The following is a 17,262-nucleotide window of genomic DNA, read 5'->3' as shown; positions in this document are numbered from 1 at the left end:
CAGATTTCGAATGTATTTTGGGATTTAAACAGTTGCGTATCTTGTGGGACCACTTTTGAACTCATCATATTGCGTTCCTCGCTCCAGAGGAAGGAAGTAGTTTTATTGTCCCCACTTGTGAAAATAGCCAACCATTTCAAGAAAACTTATAGGGAAAAAGTCGACAAAATAAACAAGATGACCACCAGTGTAATAATTGAACAGATAAAGAGTGCCACAGAACGGATTTAAGGAAAATTCTGAACTTTGGCGGAAATAATTCAAGAAACAGTTGATCAAGCATGGTTTCGACGCAATGAATACATGGAAAGCAAAGTTGATTCACAACAAATACGAAATGAGTGAGAACAAAGTGTACTCTCGTTTTGGACTTTATACCTGGCGATCGACCCAAGTGAGGTGGGGCATTATCTTTTATACCATTATAACTGTGGTGAGGGGCACGTCTATCGACCTATCGCTTTAGTTACCCACATAAGAAATGTAAATGTTACTTCGGCGAAAATTCCACTCCATCATCGTACGGACGTTACTAGTGCTGGGCAGTAAATTGTGATGGAAGAAAAACCACAACATGCCAAAAGACATGCCTTCAGATAATCCCATTATAAAAGTTATTTCAAGGTCTGAGAAATTGAATGAATAAATAAATGAAAACGCAAGCATAATTAATGACTAAGATATACCTAGATGACCTGAAAACGTCAAGCTTATCCCCAGGTCATTTTTGCAACACCAGTCAACAAAGTTCTTAAGATAGCATCAATGGTAGGCAATATGTTGTGCGACTCTAGGAAATTCAGAATTGTATGACTTAAAATTCAGTAGGATGATAGAAAAAGTCAAACATACACAGAGATTAAGACAAGGCACCAAGAATCTCAGTGTTGCGATTAATACACAAAATGTTCTAAAGTTCAACAGTGATTGAAACAAATAGTACTGAAGAATTCTTTGAACCTGTTAATACAGCGAGAAAATTACTCCTCAATTTTTATTGGCTTTCAAAATTATGCGTTTCAAAACGGCGTGACCTTCGGACACCACCATCCGCATGATTTAATTGTTTTCTTGTTTTGCCAATACACAATATACATATTATCAACACTGAACTTTTGCTGCTTGAGTCTGATTACTATACGTCCGTACATTTAGATATAGTGATATATCCAACAGTTGTGTTGTACAGGTTTGCAACATGGATTGCGTCTATTTTTATGACCATTTGGTGATGTACGTTTCCTATTATCAGTTCTTACTTTTTCAGATTCCGAAAAATTGATTATATCGAGTTAAAACTCAAAAAGGAAGTTCAGGGGTATGATTTAGGATCCCAAGCAAGCGAAAATACGCTAAACCTCGTATCCCAACTTTTAACTGAAGCTTTGAAAGATCGTGTATCGCTCGTTTGTCCCATCAGAGTTTGCATAAAAGGCAAAGTAATTTCCGAACATTTTTGTAATTTCAGAAAGACCTCCATGGCCTAGGACTCAAATATATTGGACAGCTCACTCATGCAATCCTCACCAAAGGTCCTCCAAGTAACACTCCGGCTGGTAATGAATTTCGCCAGTTTTGGGGCAAAAAGTCTGAACTTCGACGTGTTGATGGTGATTTATGTGAATGTGTTGTATGGAATGGTAATTCTAATGTCTGCATGCAGATCGTCAATTTTATTCTAGAAGAGTAAGTTTCTTGATGTTTTCCGATTAAAAGTTTCCGGCTCGTAATAACTTAGTCTGAGAGCTGTTAGGTTGTTCGCATAGAATTCTTGAGATTCGCTGCGCAATATGTCCCACAGACTTGGTGAGAATGGGAACAAGCTTTTCCCGAATTGATTTAATATTAAATGCTTGTTTCCTGGTCGTCTTCCATTTTTAATTCTAACCGTTCTGGCTTTCCAGGCTTTTATATGTGGGAACCTTTGACACCTAGTTGTCACCTTCCATAATCCATTTTCATTTGTTAAATGAAATCAACCGTGGCCTAAACTATTCGGAGTTTTCCTTAATGTTTCTTATCCCATTGGGATACTAGGTCAACCAGACATGAACAACGTAAAGACTGGCGTTTATGTACATGGGTTGCTACACCATATCAATACATCAAGATAAGATTACCGGGACGAATTTCAGTGTAATATTACTAGTGATGGTAAGGAACATTAGGCTTTCCAAGTACCCGAATAAAAAGTACGAAGTAATTCTAAAACCTGTGCTATAAAGGAAGATATTGAATGCATGTGGTCTGTTGGGGTGAATTCTGAGCCATGTAACTCAAAGTATCAAACACTGATTACGATAATCTCGTTCGCTTATCAGTCTGCTTACGAAAGTCATAAAGTATGGCTGGCACACGTCACGCAGCTTTTTGTATTAAGTCGTTTATTGTTAATCCTGGTTACGCTATCGTTTCCTAAACACTAGTGAGCGATTTATCTTACTCTACTTAAATAACATTTAAGTGTTTAGAAAGCTGTAACATAAAACACTTCACTGTTGTAACAGAACTATATTCAGTCATACACGGTACATTGACATGTACTCGACTTCGAGTGGCTAAGCGACAGTGGTTAGTGCGAAAGCAGTAGTCAACAATAAGTAAAGGTGTTAGCATGTTATAGTGTTTCAATGGAACTGAAGCATTGGAATTTTACACTTACTCAACCTAAGCTTCTACGAGGGTTATTTTGTGTTTGAAACTACATTTAAATGTTAAAAACAAAACTGATAAGCTAACCTACCAAGTCGTTGAATTATTAGAATTTGTTTTATATAGTTGTCATTGTTAGAAATTTTAGCAGTCACCTACATGTAATAAATTCTTTATCTATTTAACTTCTTTTTTTGTGTTTCATATATTGTATCTAAATGTTTGCTCTAGGAAACTCCATTTATCTTCAAATGTTAACGTATCAAAGCCGTGGTATCACATTTTACCTAATCGTCTTGATCCATTTATAAGCTTGCATAGACGCAACCGAAAAGTCAACTTAGTTGCTGCCTCACCTCTTCGTCTGATTAGAGCAATGGATAAACTCCGAGCATTACTACGTGGATTAAATGATAAACTTCCCCTTAATATTACGGGGATTTTACCCTTATCGTCAGCTTTTCGTGACACTTCGGTTTTCCCTCCTATATTGTCTTTTCCTATGGCTAACCAATCACATCACGGGATAAAAAAGTCATATTTTCAAACGGTTAAATGGTTATTGAGAAAAGCATGTTTTCCTGTGTTCCCATTGTATGGTGAGTAGTTTCGCGTCATTTAGTTTTATAACAGGAATTTGTGTAATACTACATAGTCCTGTGCTTATTTTAATTTTTATTCACTAGATATCCGATCAAGTCATACGAACATAATAAATCACTGAACATACCAATTGAAATATCTTTTTATACGGTTGTTATATCTGCTAGAAATAGAAATGCTGTCTTAACACTTATCTACTAAAAACACTAAATTACTAAGTTACGGGTATTCACATAGTGGTCCACTGAAATCTTACATTCTGTCGAATAATAAAGGGGAAATGGTAATATTAAATGTTTCTTTCTATATAATGATAGCAACTCATGGGGTCAGAGTATTACAATATCTGACTGTTGACTAGTTAATCAATCTTCTGACGGATAAAAACTTGCGAGTTACAAATCTCTTGACTTTATTGTGGCTAAGTGATGATTATCTACAAATCCGAATAAATGACCCAAGCCCACAATGAACAAATATTGAGAGATTAACTTGTCAGGAATATATACAATGAAATGACATACTTATATACAGAATATTTAACAGAGTAAACATTAAAGTGTAAATTATTATTGGATTCGGGCTTCATATTCTTTATTTATTTGGACACAAATATTGGTACAAAGGGGCACCGAATACATATGCGCCACACAGGTCACTTGATTTGTGTATGAGCTGTGATACTGCTCGGGTGCCCAGGTCGAAGCAGGTGGTTTTCTTAGGGTGCCACACCCGGAGCCTTTGACCTAAGGGTCTAATCCACAAGGTAATAGAGCAACGTAAGGAGATGCAGTCTCATGGTAGCCGGTGATCAACGATTGGTTCATACGCCATTTGTTCCTTCAGGATTCTGGAGCCCATGTGCACCATTGGTTTGGAATGAGGGCTTTCCAACTCTCCTAGGCGAATCCTCCTTATCCACCAACCTGGTTAAAGCACAGAACATTCGCTGTTTGTCCTCTCAATTTCGTAAACAACATCCCCTCCGCGAGTAGGCAGTGAGTAGGACTTCCCTGGCAGTGATTGAACGTGTGAGAGCATTTCGAGAGAGAGAGTTGACTCTCCCTACCCTCAGCTGTACCAGGGCATTTGGGGGCGGATTTCATATTTACAGAGTAATAAACTTCAAGCATTATAATCGGGTTCATTTCTTCCCCTTTATAACAACCGACTTTCGGTATTGACGTGGAAAGACTTATTATATCCTTTTTTGTTTATGAAAAGCATATAAATGTTCACTTAGGCTATCAAAAAAATTCGGATGAAGTAACAGGTTGTAATGCATTATTATGATAATTCTTAAACGTATAAATGATAAACCAAGGTTACTGAATATTTTATATATATTATAAAAACACAATCAGGCTGTAAGTAATCGTTCGAGATCTTTTTTGAAATAGGGATGAGGGTTTATCGGTAAATAACTAGCTTTGCTGTCAACTTGATTTGCTGCATATATTATTTTTAGGTTAAAATAGCTATTTCCCACTTACATTCAACCAAATTAAAGTACTCGAAGGATTATTATTTTTGTTACCTACCATTTTTGTGAATGGACATAGTTAGGACATAACTTCACCCATAACACGCTCAAATCTTATTTTTCCACCACGGCATTTCAAGTGTCAGGATCAGTTGCAGATTGTTCTTGTTTTTATGAGCTTTTTATGAAAGCGTTTTATTTAATTGTCTGTAGAGTTTCAATAGAATTTAATTAAATCAATTCTGTTATATCTTAGTGAAGATTAAACTACGGGTAACTTCTGAGAACTATTAATGGACTGATATTCTATATATATTCTTATTGTATACCTATTCAGTGACTAGATTATATATATCTACATTCCCCTTATTATAAGCTTCATTTTGACCTGTAGATTATTATTGTACAACTTACTGTTCTTAAGTTATGTTCGGTTTATTGATTACAGTTTCCCATGTTCATAGCCACTTTTTGGCTTGATATTCTATAAATGTTATTCCCTATTTTATGATGTGATGCAGTCCGTTTGGCTGATATATAAACCAAGTATGTTTGAAATAAATGATTCGCATAGTGGAAGCGGTTATTGACCTTCCGGACTGACCTGGAAGGGCTAGGAAAACAAAGGATCAATAAAGATGTTAAGCTGCGCATACCGGTCGAACGTCTTTGGTTTGGTACAATACTACGATTGAATAAGTCGTATTTCGATTGGCGAATAAATCACTTGATAATTAGCCGGGCGTAAAGTCACAAGAAACTCCTGTTGAGGAAGAATTACCATTCACTGATTTCGAACTCAACCCTCCCTACTTTAGTTTATCAGGCATTATGTAATTAACACAATTTATAACTCATTTACTGAGTTGTATTATTGGTTGTTACTGCTTAGTGAAATTCTAGATCGATAACGGTTTATTTTTTGCCTTTTTAAGTTATAATTCACTTGGAACAATCTGGGAGATGGCCAAACGACTTAGATGCATTCCGACATATGAAACGATTACTAGTGATTCGTATGCATGAATTGCTATCACCTAAAGGAATTCCATCTCATGTTACCGTCGATAATATGCTGGATATATTTTTAGTAAGTAAAGTGTGGAGTAGTATGAACGTTTTCTAATGAATAAAGTTAACAATCTAAGCAAATTTGTCTCTACTATGATGATGCCGATGAGAAGTAATGGAAGACTCAAAAAGTTAAATGGAAAACCAAGCTCAATGATCTCTGCAGCTTATAAAATACTCACCACTCACAGTAAAAAACGTGGTTACACTGTGCTTTGTACGAGCTGAATTCTATTGGATCATGTATAAAATTTAAACAATTATTTAAGTAAATTTATATTTTGACAGGATTACCATTCACTGTGGTAAAGCTGACCATGTTAACCAAGAGGACTTGAATCTTTTCCTCTTGTATATGTGTTTACATGTGCAAGTTAGTCAGCTGTTTGTAGACTTCAATATAAGCCATGCTCTTATCAAGTCTGAAAAAAAGTCGCTATGTCGTACAATCTATTCAGACATTATCACTGATCTGCTGCATGGTTTTCGACAAGTCTCAGTCTCCGATAAAGCATAAAATATCATAGATGGTTTTGCTATGTTACTTTGCTGTCTTGTAATCGTTAGATGCTATGCTTCACTCGAATTTATTCGTATCAGAATAATAATTGAGTACATACCCCAGTAACCAGAACAACAAAGACAGTAATAGCAATCTTAGATTTCGCATAGGATTTCCATAAGAATCTTCCATTATATTCTCGATACGTCTATTAGCACTGATTATTTTATTTATTTATTTGAACACATAAATATTGGTACAAGAAGGCACCAAATATGGCACTGATTAGTTGAAAATGAACTAATCAACGTATTTCAATCTGACCCCGATCAGATCGTTCAATAGTTAGGATTCTATCTTATCAACAGTTTGAGAACTTAGTCTTGCTCATCTAGGTTAGTGAAGATGGGATTAAAATTTTAATTTTCGTTTGCAATAGTCATCTCTGTTCAATTATCCAAGATTCTGCAATTGGTGATGACACATCAAGTAACTTAAGAGAATTATGACTTTAGTGAAAGTCATCATTCACTTATTGATCATTGGCAATCAAAATGTTATTTTTAATTGCATAAATTAATTACTTTGGGCGACATTTTGGCTATTATCATGTACTTCAAATGTTCCTTTTATAAGTCAGTGATGTGTTTATACAGGGTCACGCGTTAATTAATAATGAAATCAGAATTTTATAGTATTTTTCCATTATTATTATTATTATTATTATTATTATTATTATTATTATTGTTATTATTATTATTACTTGCTTTCCAACTTAAATGGATGCATACCTTTTCTCTATCAAACATGGATTATATCTGTCATTGTACTTGATCTATTTATATTTGTCAATTGTTTTCTCCAAAAGTTTTTGTAATGTCGGAATTATTGTTAGTTAATGATAATATATGGTCAGTGATATGATTCCAAAGTAGGTTTAGTTTAGTTTGTTGTGAATTGTTCGACCATTTCGTAATAGTCATCATTTTTCAGCAATTCAATCTAGTGGAAATATCTTAGAGTTGGATTAAAACAACAAACTTTTATAAATTTAACAAAATATCAATTAGGTAGAAGTTGATCATTGATCATAAATCTATTCCCTGTCTATTCAACGATTGTAATTACACTTATTTATGTAAGCCGCGTCATTATTTCAAGTATTCTTATCAGTTGGAAACATCTTGAAATTACAAATAATAATGTGGTTAGAAAAAAAGATCTTCATGAAGTTGAGACGCAAGTTCAAAATGATGTATAAATCTATTCGGATATAGTATGGAAAACGAAGCCATAATTAGTAGTGACCACTGCAAAAAGTTTTTAGTTACTTAACTGAACAATATAGAACATAATCAGCTCAGTAAGTACTAATTAATGGATCGGCAAGAAATGAAATTCATTAATCAGTGAGTCCATCCCATGAAAAATATTTTTATCGGGGCTAAAAGAGTTTTACCACATGATCCTTCTATGTAAAAAGGTAATCTCGGCAACACTTCATAACCAACGGTCTCTGTAATGCAAAATAAACTAGGTACTCATTCTTTACTCATTATTTTAGTGATAGAGTCCAATTGATTTCTGCAATTTCCTAAGCATCATACGCGTAATTAAATGTGGTGGTAAGCACCATCGATAACTTGAAGCTCTGTCATACTAACACTGCTATAAGTCACAATTTCTGTGTAACAGTCATATAATACTATGTGACAACCCATAAACAGCAGTAAATAAAGAGAGATTCGATTGGGTTGTTTCCATTTCATTAAAAGAATACTACACTGGTTTTGTTCTCTGAGCTGGATGGTTTGGTCATGGAGCTTTCATTGTTATTCTGAACGACATCATCAGCACAAACTTTGGGTTGAAGTGAAGTGCACGAGTTTCTCTACATATGGCTCACAGCTTGTCCTGTAGACTTCGGTCTTGACTGGTTATTGTTGACCATTAACCTGCCATTGTTTACTTTTTTATTTTGATTGTATCTCCCGTTGATTTGATTCTTCATAATTTTTCTGATTGGTTGATAAATTGGATAGATTTTAATGTGCTTATTGATGGCTGGTTGAACTGAGTGCCAAGCTTCTAAAAATTCCCTGGTGTTTTTAGAGTTGATTCTATCCAAGATCTCAACATTTTCCCAGTTCACTTTATCCGATGTAGTGTTTTACGCAGTTCGAACAATTTATTTTGTAGAGGATGTTAGGTCTTTCTTCTTTTGTCATTTCGTTCTTTGGTTTGCGTAGGATCGATTGGAGTGATTTCGTTGGTTTGTGTGATACACCTATCTCAAGAGGCTTTAACAATCTCGTTGTAATTTCTGATATGCCTTTTACATATGATAGGATGATCTGTTTGTTAGTTTCTCTACTTAGTTTTATTTCTGCTGATGCGTTTGGTCAGCATTTTTTTGATGAAGTTGATTGGGTAACCGTCCTTTTGAAAGTCAGTCTTTAGATATATTTCTTCATTTTTCCGCGCTGCAAGTGTGTTGCAGTGTGTTCTCACCCTCTTTAACAAAGTTTGTACTCAGTTGATTTTGTGATCTCTTGGGTTATTGCTACTGTAATTGAGAATTTGATCTGTGTGTGTTGGCTTCCAATATACTTGAGTCTCCAGTTTTCCTGTGTCGGTTCTGGTAATTAATACATTCAAGAATGGTATTTTGTTGTTTGACTCCTGTTCCATTATCAAAGACGTTAATCAGATTGTAGGTGTTGATGTCGTTCAGCATAACAATGAAAGCTCCATGACAAAACCATCCTGCTCAGGGAAGAAAACTCCACCAAAATCATATACCTGCGCTACAAATCTCCATACAGATTTATTTTTCAGCTGTGTCATCTTTTCATTTACTCTCTGCTTGTTCTATAATGAAAACTACTTTCAAAGTAACTATAGCTTCATGTTTACTAGATTCAACAGAAAGTATTTTGTATACCTGGTTTTTATTTGATGCGTACATAATTTTCCACATATATAAATATTTATCGCTTTAGATTACTCTTTAAACGTAGCATAGACTTCGTAACAATTTCATGACAAATAAAATTTTCTATTTGTTTATTTTTAGCAAGGACTAGTATTCCGAATCGTAATTTCACAATCAAAAGAACTTAATTTAATTCAGAAATTAAGTAATTCTGAAATCAAAACATATAATAAAAATAAAACACTTTCGGAGACTGGTGATGGTAGTTCATTATCTATTGAAATAAATTCCGAAGCTGCTTGTTGGATTCGTCTGAATCAAAGTTTACCAACATTAGCTGGTACACTTAGTGGTGTTTCACGTACTTATGCACATGTGTTTCCTATGGCATGTCGATTAGCTAAACGTTGGTTATCAGCTCAAGGGTATCCAGTGATTCTATGTCCATATGAAGCGGAACTAGATGGTCTACATAATTCATCAGATTTTTTTCCACAATCTGAACAATGTTCGTCTGCACTATCTACTTGGTGGTTAAAAGATTTTAATACAAGTACCAATGATGGACGTATGACTGAAGTGGCTGTTGAATTATTAGTTCTTTATGCTTCTAAGCTATGCGATTCTGTTGATTCCGAGTCGAAGGAAGCTAATCTTACTTCGATCGGATCACCTGTTGCTGCATTCCTACGATTTCTTGATTTATTGGCTACTTATGATTGGGAAAACGCTCCACTTCTAGTTGATTTAAATGAGGGATTTTCTGGTTGGTTTTCACTACATTTTTTTCATGCTTTTCCTTCTTAATCTTCGGAGTTTTAGCATAAAGGTAGTCAGCTTCCCATAGTTAAAAATGTATGTACTGTTTGATATTACAAACAGTTCTCCTGTCTTACAAAAAGAATAATTTGTTTACTGTTTTTACAAAATCAACTGTATTACATTATCTAATGGATGATATCCACAAGGTTTTATCAAGGTTCATAACAAAATTCTGCTGTCCAAACGGTGGTATGTAGCAATATGTTTAGATTCATAATCTAAGTCACGACCACATAAATCGATCCCAATTCAAACATTATCAGTTTGTACTGTTGTAGTCTTCGGATGTCTGGGAATTGACTATAGTGTTTCATATTGAGCCTTTGCACTTTAATCCAATTGTTTATGTTTTTCGACATCAGATAGGTCTCATTCTAAGCCACTTATCTCCAAAATTACTATAATTCGTCTTTTTTGTTATTTAATCAGTCATAAAGTAGACGCCAAGTTAAAACTGTAAATTATGTCTTCGAATAAGATGTTTCAGCGAGAAGTTCCTTTTCGATGATACCATTTCTTAATCTTTCATATTTTATTTCATTTTGACTACCATTTGGGTACTACCTAACTTTAAATTCTGACTAACTTTTAGTACTTTTGCTAGCAACTCAAAAATTCTCTATTTTTATTATGGACCACTCTATTTAGAAAGTAACTCCAAATTAGTGTGTGGGCCTATAGTAAGTGATATCGTCGAAAATTAAATCCTTTTCGTTGAGAACTCTTTATTTTATTTAATAACTCAATAAGTTGTTTCTTTACTTTTTTAAAGGAAATTTATCAGTTATAGCACATAAAGATATTTATTTATTTAAACACACATACATTGGTACAAGGAGGTACCAAATAGATATGCGCCACATAAATCATTCGATTTGTGTGAGGGATGGGATACTTCCCGGGTGCCCAAACCGAAGCAGGTGGTTTACTTAGGAGGCCACACCCCGAGCCTTGAACCTAAAGGTCTGAACCACAAGGCAGTGGAGCATCGTGAGGAGATGCAGTCCCATGATAGCCGGTGACCAACGATTGGTTCATACGCCATTTGTTCCCACAGGATACTGGAGCCCATGTGCACCATCGGTTTGGGATCCGGTTAAAGCGCCGGACATTCGCTTTTCGTCCTCTAATTTTCGTGAACAACACCCCCACCACGAAAAAGCAGTGAGTAGGACTTCCCTGGCAGAGGCTGTATACGCGTGGCCGTGTGAGAGCATTTTGAGAGGGAGGGCGGGCCCACACCACTCGCGGCCATACTAGGGCATTTGGGGGCATCAGTTGTAGCACTTAAAAATATGTAGCTTTTAATATTATTCAGATCTACTACTTCTCACACTTCATGTCTTACATGCACTGGTAGTTTAGTATTGAGTAGTCAATGCTTCTGACAAACTAGTAAATTCGGATCGATACCGTATTGTGATGGCCAGATTCATTGTAGCATAACTCTTATAATGTAAAATTTTGTCACCTGTTTTATCCCCGTTTTTTAAGTTGTTTTTCACTGCGTTTTCACTTTTCTTTAATTAGTGTGTTTCTTTTTTTCAATCTTTTATCTCCCAAGTGGATATCAACAAACGTCAACTAGCTCTGGATTTATTTAATCGTACACCTCGATGTAATTTACCCGCTTTAATCATATGTACTCCACTTGACACAACTGGAACAGAATGGACTGAAGTAGGACCAAGTCGAGGAGGTCTAAGTGATTTGAAATTGCTAGCGAGTCAGTCACGTGATTTACTAAGAGCTATGCTTGTTAGTAATGCTCCGATTAATGATCTACTGGTAAGTAGTAACCTATTATTATTATTTTATGTTTTGATAACGATCATGGTGAATGATTCCAGTGTTCTTTGTTAGTTTCGATTTCGACGAAATTAGCGATAAGTCAACCGAATGGTGGTCTGTGCTCAGTAATTTGGGACTTTGATTATTAATTATCAGGTTGTAGATTTGTTGGGGATGCTAGATCCCCAGAAATCATTTGGTAAACGACTTATGACTGTATTTTGATTTCGCCTCTGAACCTACGTGACCACTCATTCTCGTATACCGTCCAGTCATTAAGCCAACAGTTTGCAGGTAACTCCTCATTGTCCAACACATGTTATCTATGGTTGGAGCTGGTTATGAATGGAGAAGCTGATTTTCTTACGCATATGGGCATCGTCAACCGCGAGTGTGAACGCTTCGGACTGAAGTTACTGACTGAAGACCAGTTTAAAGCCCTCATCCTCATCTGTAGTCTCCAATCTTAAAACTTCAGTGATATTAGAACACGGTTACTGTGCCGATTAGATCAACACCCCAAACTAACTCTTACTGATATTACAAATCAATATCAACGTTTAATTAATCTGCAACGCGACACTACAATGGTTCAGTGTGGTGGTTCCGATCGCTCGGAAATTCATGTAATTCAACAATTATCCAATACAGTCAAATCTGCCCCTGCTATTTCTATCCCATCTCACGTGAGCTCAGTCCAACGGACAAAGACTAATCGTCCTGCTCCCTGCTGGCACTGTGGTTCAAGGCATTATGTACGAGCCTGTCCGTTTAAACAACATCGTTGCGGAAAATGTAAATCTGTTGGCTAAAAAGATGGATTTTGTCAAAAGAGGAAACTAAATCGGTCCATAAGTACTAGAAAGCCTTTTTCCATATCCTACACAAATTCGTCGAGCCTATTAGCATCCTGTCGAAGCTCAACCCCAGGTGAAATAAAATTTATTACCCTTAATATTAATGGGCATCCATTTGAAGTGCAAATATATACTACATCAGACATTCACATTCATGGAAATTCGGGATCAAAATGGGCAGCCCTCGTATAGCTCCAACAACACAAAAGCCTCGCACTGTATGTGCTAATTATCTGTGTTTACTGGGACAACTAGATTGCAAAGTGTTTTCCGTAAATCGACGTTCACTGGGGTATGTTACATAACGCCAGCTGATCTAGAAAGGTGAATCAATAAAGCACGAGTGATTGACTTATGTTGTGCATTAGTAGTTATTCGGTAGTTTCAGATGTTCAGGGATATATATTTACAGTATGCGTCCGGTAGTTGATCTGGGCGCCGTATTATGATGCAAGTCCTACAAAGTAGGACTTGAATAGTAAGTTAAAGTTGCCAAACAACATGTTTTAACCATAATGCAGGATTCACTCCAAGGAATCAAACACAAACTTGTAATGTATGGCATCTTTCAAGATGACTGCAAGTTCAAATCATTGATTGAATTTAATTTCTTATTGATCCAGGTCATTTTTCGTCCGGTCTTTAGTAAAACTGATATAGTACTCAATGTCAAAGCAAATATTGTAAATATTCGTCAGTCAGAATCGTTACATGGAGCGTTGAAAAAAACACAGCTTGCTGTTCCTGAAACTAATAATGATAGTGACGTACCTATGGAATTCCCAGATCCTGGAGCCCGTTATTGGCCACAAAGATACTGTTATGATCCACTGAATTGGTTTGTCAAATTATTGCGAGTAAGCAATAATGTTACTACTTGATTTGACTTGTTATTTAGTTAACGTTGTCTAAATTCTGTCATTTCAAACTAGTAAAGTTTAAAAATGCTCAGTTATTAGCAGTGAATTATTTGTTAAAAGCGTTAAACATCTCATCGTCAGTAATCCATTAGGTCTTAAGTTCGATAACAAGCGAAAACCCGGTTGATGAATGTTCTTTGTTTTGAAGTGTCGGAGTTTCCTAATTGTCAGTCTTTTTCTCTGAAACATGGATTTATACATAATCTAAGGACACTTTAGTAAAGATTTGGAATCTGGATGGAGTAAGTCTACAGTTTTGTGGTAGCAGTGGCACACGAAGTGTAGCTATGTCGCTTTGCGTATGCTGTTAGTTTATTGTGGTCTAGGATTCTAACCACTGGGTTGAGCGAACTGTTCTCAACGTCTAAGGACCAAAAATCGGGCTTATTCTAATTTGTTCTATGAATTTGCTGAAAATCTTTGCCATCATTATTAGATTTTTCAGTCAATAGGAATTTAGGCAACAACATTTGTACTAACCGTAATATTTGATCGTGTCAACTGATTATCACTTGAGTCTGATTATCTACAGTTTCACATTATTTCTCATGTGTATGTTAAAATTCATGATGTAGATTTTTTGAGGTTGATGCATCATTAAATGTAAGTTCGAAACTTCCAAAACTGAACTAATTAAGTTGCGCGGTGTTCACACACACCTGTCGTATACTTTATCATACGATTTTCCGTTATTTAGGAAAGTCTTTTGAGATATTCTTACAAACAGCATTCATGCATAAAGTTACTAAGAGTTCATCTATTTTATATAAGGGAACTGCATGTTTAATAGTTATGGTTCACAATATATAGAAATCGGTAATTAGTGACGGACAATCCAGGTTTGATCTTTGTGTATTTGCTTTTTAATGTTTTGTTCTTCTGACTGGTTTTCATCCAGTAGTGTTCAAAAAGCTTGACATTTGAATTGGATACGCCATCGTCTTTCTGTAAGCCTAGAGGTAAAATAATATAGCTTATCGATTAGAAGTGGTCACTTGTTTACCTATAATCCTGGTTAGAAATTAGCGTTATTTTCATTGATATTCATCTCTGTTAAATTGCAAAACTACTGTACAGAAAAATTCAGATTTAACGTTACACAATTAGTTTGTAGTAACAGATTTACAACACTACAATTCATGCACTTAATAATGTAATCACTTTCACTTAAGAAATTAATCACCTTTTAGTATATTTGGATTGTGGCTAGCAGTGGAATCCAGAACATGGGTTTCCTCTTATCCAAGAATCGTCATTTGGATGTAGCTGTATCTTAAGGTTTGTGTTAACACTGAAGCAATAAGTACTGGGGAATTACAAGCCCTCACAAATAACTTCATACTAAGCGAATAAGTTACTAGCTACTTGGACTGAAAATCTTAGTGGTAACTTAAATGTTTAAAGTGGTGGGTACTGAGTTCGAGCCTTTAGCGTGAATATCGTCAATATCAAGGTGCAGGTACATCCCGTATGGAATGGGAAGGGAATTCTGATTTCCATCGTTAGCCACAATCTTAATATATTAATAAATTATGTCTACGAAGTAATGTTGAAGCAATCTGTTATCAAGGAGGATTTTATAATTTTATGATCGGGTTTTAATTTGTTACATTGAGTGAGCGGATTGCAGATTGGTAAATAAAACATTTATTTAAAGTGGTCAAGTAATGACTGCTTATGAGACCATGTTACTGATTGAAACCCCCGAATGAAACAATATCAAAAACAATTACTAACTGGAAGAATAAGCTTTCCAATGAATTGAAACGTAACTATTAGACTTAGCTCTTGCCCATGATATCACAGTCCGCTCAGTATCCACATATGCCAAAAGAAACTGATCCTTTTCTTTCCTTAATATTAACAGCAGGATAGTAAAAACCTAATCAGTTCAGCAACTCCTTCGATTTATATTCCTATTTGGGTTCTAGTACCTTAAACTGTTGTGTATGATTATTTGCTAGTAAAACGAACTTACAAAGTATTTTATCTTTCAACATAATTCGATATTTTAAGAAAATACAATTATTTTGACGCTGAATGTCCAATATTTTCGATCATGTTTTATACTATTTGTTTGCCTCGTCAAGTTACGTCTAGGCAGGTTTTTTGAAATCCGTTGGGATCGTCATGGCGGAAATTGGATAGCTCTACGATGGCGTCCACATTTCATCCAAACAATCAATTCAAAAGATCGAGTTACATTAGTCCAATCAATATTCAATTCCGATTTGTTGGATGGTTTAACTCAACATGCAAACGGCGGTCAACTTACTGATTTAGTTTGTAGTAAACCATCTGATCTACCTCTTGTATATAATGATTGTTCATTGGTAAATTTATTGTCTGTATGGGCCAAGAAATTTATTGACTTGCCTATTAATTATAATAATTTGACAAACGGTATTAACATCAGCAAAAAACGAAAACACAACATATCTGAGGAGAACACAACTAAGTGTATGAAGAACAAAAAGAAAAAAAAACTAAAAGAATAATTAAAGTGATGTACCGATTATTACATGTAAATAAATAATTAATTGACGTTAAATTCTATTTGTGCATATGAGTATTTGTCTAACTCTGGTGTTATTGAGTTGCTATTGATCGGTTCAACCATTCAATTCTGTCATCTTTCCAAACTTTGAATTCTTTCCACGTTTGCTTCGTCAAGATGATCTGTAGTCAATCCGGTTCTGTTATCACATACAGCTTCATCTAATTAGGCTATGAGTTACATCTGTTGTGCTGTAAGAGTTACTGACCCCTTGGCTACTCAAGTGTTGTTAACAAAGAGAACTGCTTCAAACATTGGGTGTGTTCCTTTTCAAAATCGATTTCTTAGACCACTGAGATTTTTTTCTCTTAACTTAATTAATAATCATTAAATATGACTGACCAGTAAAATTTGCTAAGTAACTAGTAACATATTACTTTGACTAGTCACTTATAATATTGATAATAGACTGTGTATGATCGATTGTGGTTGATCGACCAAAGTTGTGTAGCTGATTGTTAAATTGTTTATGTGTTGGTCAGTGCCATTGAGATTAGCTCCAAGTTTTACTTCACATCATTTTCCTCATTTTTGAGGACTTGTTATGAAAGAAGAATAGCGTTTTGTAGTCGATTCTCATTAATAGCCTGTTAGTATTGATTTGACTTTTATCTGAATTCGTCTGTTGTTACTTGTGTACACTTATGTTATACTTGAGTAATCGAAATCCCATCCGTACACTTGTAACACATGTCTAATTATTACGTTTTTAAAACTGGATTTGTCAGTCAGTCAATCAGTCAGCTACAACGTATTACTAGGCACCTATATGCATCAGTCCAAGTTGCTATACCTCATTAGCACAACAAGATGATCATCAAATTCAGAAAAGTAGTTAATGTAACGGTAGTATTATATGTAAGAAAGATTGTGTATAAGTGTTTAGTACAGGAAGAAAGAATTAGAAAGAAAGGTATATTGTAATTGTAATCTCACGGTTTAAGGGAATACAAAGAGTGTATACACCTATGTCATTGTGATCGATTCTGAGCCATGTCACCCAGAATCTCCAACCATTGGTTGCGATAGTCATGCAGACCCCAACCAATTAGTCTGCATCTACCAATAT

The 17,262-nt window shown here is 35.3% G+C and overlaps 1 protein-coding gene across 3 annotated transcripts; it reads left to right on the top strand.

The window, feature by feature from the left end:
* The first annotated feature begins 1,005 nt into the window (after positions 1-1,005).
* NOL6_1 (Nucleolar protein 6) lies at positions 1,006-16,416 on the top strand. 3 transcript variants are annotated; one of them, XM_012944868.3, is made up of 9 exons: positions 1,006-1,233; positions 1,268-1,439; positions 1,469-1,686; positions 2,884-3,251; positions 5,674-5,828; positions 9,388-10,012; positions 11,633-11,856; positions 13,340-13,573; positions 15,727-16,416. In XM_012944868.3, the coding sequence occupies exons 1-9, from the start codon at positions 1,199-1,201 to the stop codon at positions 16,132-16,134; spliced, it is 2,439 nt and encodes an 812-aa protein (XP_012800322.1). In that variant the 5' UTR covers positions 1,006-1,198; the 3' UTR covers positions 16,135-16,416. The 3 variants fall into 3 exon arrangements, with proteins under 3 accessions (XP_012800322.1, XP_051067001.1, XP_051067000.1); XM_051216410.1 differs by having other exon boundaries at positions 1,268-1,686; positions 15,727-16,182; XM_051216409.1 differs by lacking the exon at positions 5,674-5,828 and having other exon boundaries at positions 9,388-16,416.
* The last annotated feature ends 846 nt before the right edge of the window (positions 16,417-17,262 follow it).

The sequence above is a fragment of the Schistosoma haematobium genome, chromosome 4, assembly GCF_000699445.3.
Source record: "Schistosoma haematobium chromosome 4, whole genome shotgun sequence".
Taxonomy (NCBI): Eukaryota; Metazoa; Platyhelminthes; class Trematoda; order Strigeidida; family Schistosomatidae; genus Schistosoma; species Schistosoma haematobium.
The sequence above is the reverse complement of the archived record's forward strand: the minus strand, read 5'-3'. Positions and strand labels throughout refer to the sequence as shown.